The sequence below is a fragment of the Humulus lupulus genome, chromosome 3 (assembly GCF_963169125.1).
Source record: "Humulus lupulus chromosome 3, drHumLupu1.1, whole genome shotgun sequence".
Taxonomy (NCBI): domain Eukaryota; kingdom Viridiplantae; phylum Streptophyta; class Magnoliopsida; order Rosales; family Cannabaceae; genus Humulus; species Humulus lupulus.
The window spans coordinates 205,855,697-205,859,036 of record NC_084795.1 but is presented as its reverse complement, the minus strand read 5'-3'; the positions used below and the strand labels follow the sequence as shown (position 1 = coordinate 205,859,036).

General features: G+C 40.2%; 1 protein-coding gene across 1 annotated transcript; it reads right to left on the bottom strand.

The window, feature by feature from the left end:
- Nucleotides 1–302: 302 nt before the first annotated feature.
- On the bottom strand, nt 303–620 carry LOC133825340 (uncharacterized). Its single transcript, XM_062258298.1, has one exon. It carries the CDS (start codon nt 618–620, stop codon nt 303–305), a length of 318 nt encoding a protein of 105 aa, XP_062114282.1.
- Nucleotides 621–3,340: the final 2,720 nt, after the last annotated feature.

Here is a 3,340-nt window from a genome sequence, read left to right as displayed (position 1 = left end):
TCCACATACTGCGAATGGCCACGGGGAGCTCATCACGGTGAGCTCAATTGGTGGAGCTCGCAGGATTGAAGCAAATCCTGACACTTATCACAGTTTTTGACGTATTCGAACGATTATGCTTTTAATGTAGGCCAGAAGTATCCTTTCCTAGTTACCTTTTCTGGTGGACAATGCCCCCCAGTGTGGTCTCTAGCAAATCCTTCATGGATTTCCTCTAAAAAAATTCAAGCTTCGGGTGGAGTTACACACATTAACAATGGCATAGAATATCCTCTTCTATATAGTCTCCCCTCCACGATAGTTTACCTTGGTATCTTGTACAATAACTTTCTTGCCTCGTTCCGGTCCGCTGGCAAGCTCTCGGTTTCAAGGTAGTCTATTATGGGAGTCATCCAAGTAGGTTGCGAGTTTATCATGCTAACATCATCCCCGCCAGGCTCGGCTATGCTCGGTACGAGTAGAAATTTGTCTGGTACCACATTGAGTGTATCAACTTCTTTGGTTGTGCTGAGTCGAGCTAAAGCATCTGCATTCGAATTATGTTCCCATGGAACTTGTTCAATCGGGTAAAACTCAAATTGCCCGACTACTTCTTTTACCTTCTCCAAGTAAGCTACCATATTAATTCCACGAGCCTGTTATTCTCTTAAAACCTGGCTGACAACCAACTGGGAATCATTATAGCAGTTGATGGCTTTTTCTTTTAGATCAAATACTATCTGAAGTCCTGCTAATAGTGATTCGTATTCAACCTTGTTATTTGATGCCTCGAACCCAAACTGTAAGGTTGAGTGAAAATGATTTCCTATCGGATTAATTAAGATAATTCCTGCTTTCGATCCGTTCTCGTTCAAAAATCCATCGAAGTAAAGTCTCCACAGCTCGCGGGCTGGGGTTATGACTTCCTCGTTGGTGATCCCTGTACATTCAACTATGAAATCCTCCAAGGCATGTCCTTTGATCGTTGTTCTTAGATGATACATGATCTCGAACTGTCCGAGTGTGATCGCCCATTTTAATAGTCTCTCATACGCCTCAGGTTTCGACAACACCTATCTCAATGATTGATCATTCAACACGTGTACAAGATGCGCCTAGAAGTAAGGTCAAAGTTCTCGAGATGCATGTATCAGGCACACGGCTAGCTTTTCCATTAATGGATATCTTGACTCTGCCCCCAGTAACCTTTTGCTAACATAATATATAGGATTTTGAAATTTCTTATCCTCCTAAACAAGTACTGCACTAATTTCATGCTCGGTTGTCGCGAGGTATAAGTACAATATTTCCCATGTGACTAGTTTGGATAAGATTGGTAGTTTAGCAAGGTGTTTTTAAAGGGCTCGAAAAGCGAGCTTGCACTCGTCTGACCATTCAAACTTCTTGCCACCTCTCAAAATATTAAAGAATCGAAGGCCTCTGCCTTTAGATTTCGATATGAACCTACTTAAGGCTACCTACTTAAGGCATCTGTCTATAGATTTCAATAATCTTCACACAAGAAGATGCCTGTACAGTTTCCTCATAATGACCCATTTGTTATCACCATTCAGCTCTCCAATAAAATGGTTCACCGAGTACTAATTGATAATGGGAGCTCAATGAATCTCTTGTATAAAACTACGTTGGTAAATGGGTTTATCAGTTCGACACTGAAAGGCTTGTGCAACTACCCTGTACGAGTTTTTAGGACAAGGGATTACAAGCACATGAGACATTGAACTCTCTGTAACACTAGGAGAATATGCGGTCTCAGTAACCAAGATGTTCGAGTTTTTAGTTGTAGACGCACCCTCTACCTACAATGTTTTGCTCGATAGACCAGCCCTTATCGAGTCGGGGGCAGCAACAAAATACGACATTTGGCAGTAAAATTCCCAACACCAAGTGGAATTAGGACGTTGAATGGAGATCAATTGGCAGCTCGGGAGTGCTGCAACATTTCCATGAGAGGAAAGGGTCAACCCAGTGCCCAAGCACTATCATAATCGAAGAAATGGAAGAACTGATCTTCGATATTGAAAACAAAATTGACCCTAGAATAGGGGAAGACCGAGCTGAACTCGGGCTGATTGAAGAGTTTGAAGATGTCCACCTAAATAAAAAAGACCCGAAAAGGTGATAAAAATCAGGAAAAATCTCGCCATAGATGCGAAATAGCAATTAACTCAATTTTTACAAAAAACCAAGAAGTTATTGCTTGGTACCACGCATACATGAGTGGAATCAGTCCCAATATAATCATTCATGCTCTAAACATAGAAAATACCTTTTCTCCGAAGCAACAAAAGAGAAGATTGCTCGATGATGAGAGGAAACAAGCCTTAAAGGAGGAGGTGGATAGGCTAAAAGCGAGCCGCTTTATAAGAGAAGCTTATTATCTAGATTGGATATCCAATCCAGTGTTAATCCCTAAACCAAACGGGAAATGGAGAACCTACATGGACTATTTAGATCTAAATAAAGCGTTTCCACAAGACTGTTTTCAATTGCCTCGAATTGACCAGCTCGTTGATGCAACCTCGGGACATGATGTCATGTCTTTTATGGATGCATATTCTGGATATAACCAGATAGTCATGCATGCTCCTGACCAGGAACACACAATCTTTGTGATGGATAAAAGACTATATTACTACAATGTAAAGCTCTTTAGGTTAAAAAATTCCGGAGCAACATACCAAAGATTGGTAAACCGTATGTTCGCCGAGCAGATTGGAAGGAACATGGAGGTATATGTGGATGGCATGTTGGTCGAATCAAAACACACCACTAACCATGTTGGCGACCTTACAACATGTTTCACTATACCCAAAATAATACAATATGAGGTTAAACCCACAAAAGTGCTTATTCGAAGTATCTTTTGGCAAATTCCTCAGATTTATAGTGAATGCTCAGGGAATCGAGAAAAATCTAGACAAGATATAGGCTCTAATTGAAATGCCTTCACCTCGAAAACACAGGGATGTCCAATGTTTAACTGAATGAATGACATCTTTGACTAGGTTCAACTCAAAATCAACTCACAAGTGTTTTCTATTTCTCAACCATTTGAGAGAGAGCAAGAAATTTGAATGGACAGAGAGGAGTACGAACTAGCCATTCAGGCTCTTAAGAAACATCTCGTAGAGCCACCGATTTTTTCAAAACCCATTTTGGGTAAAGTATTGTACCTATACCTCGCCTTCCAAATATGTAATTTCCTTGATTTTTTTCCCGTTTCAACTCTTGCCTTGAATAGTGTTGATAGAGCCATATCGGGGACCTATAGACCTATAATTTCAAGCTCCAATAAATTTATATTATTAATTAAAAGTTTTTAATATAATAAGCTTAA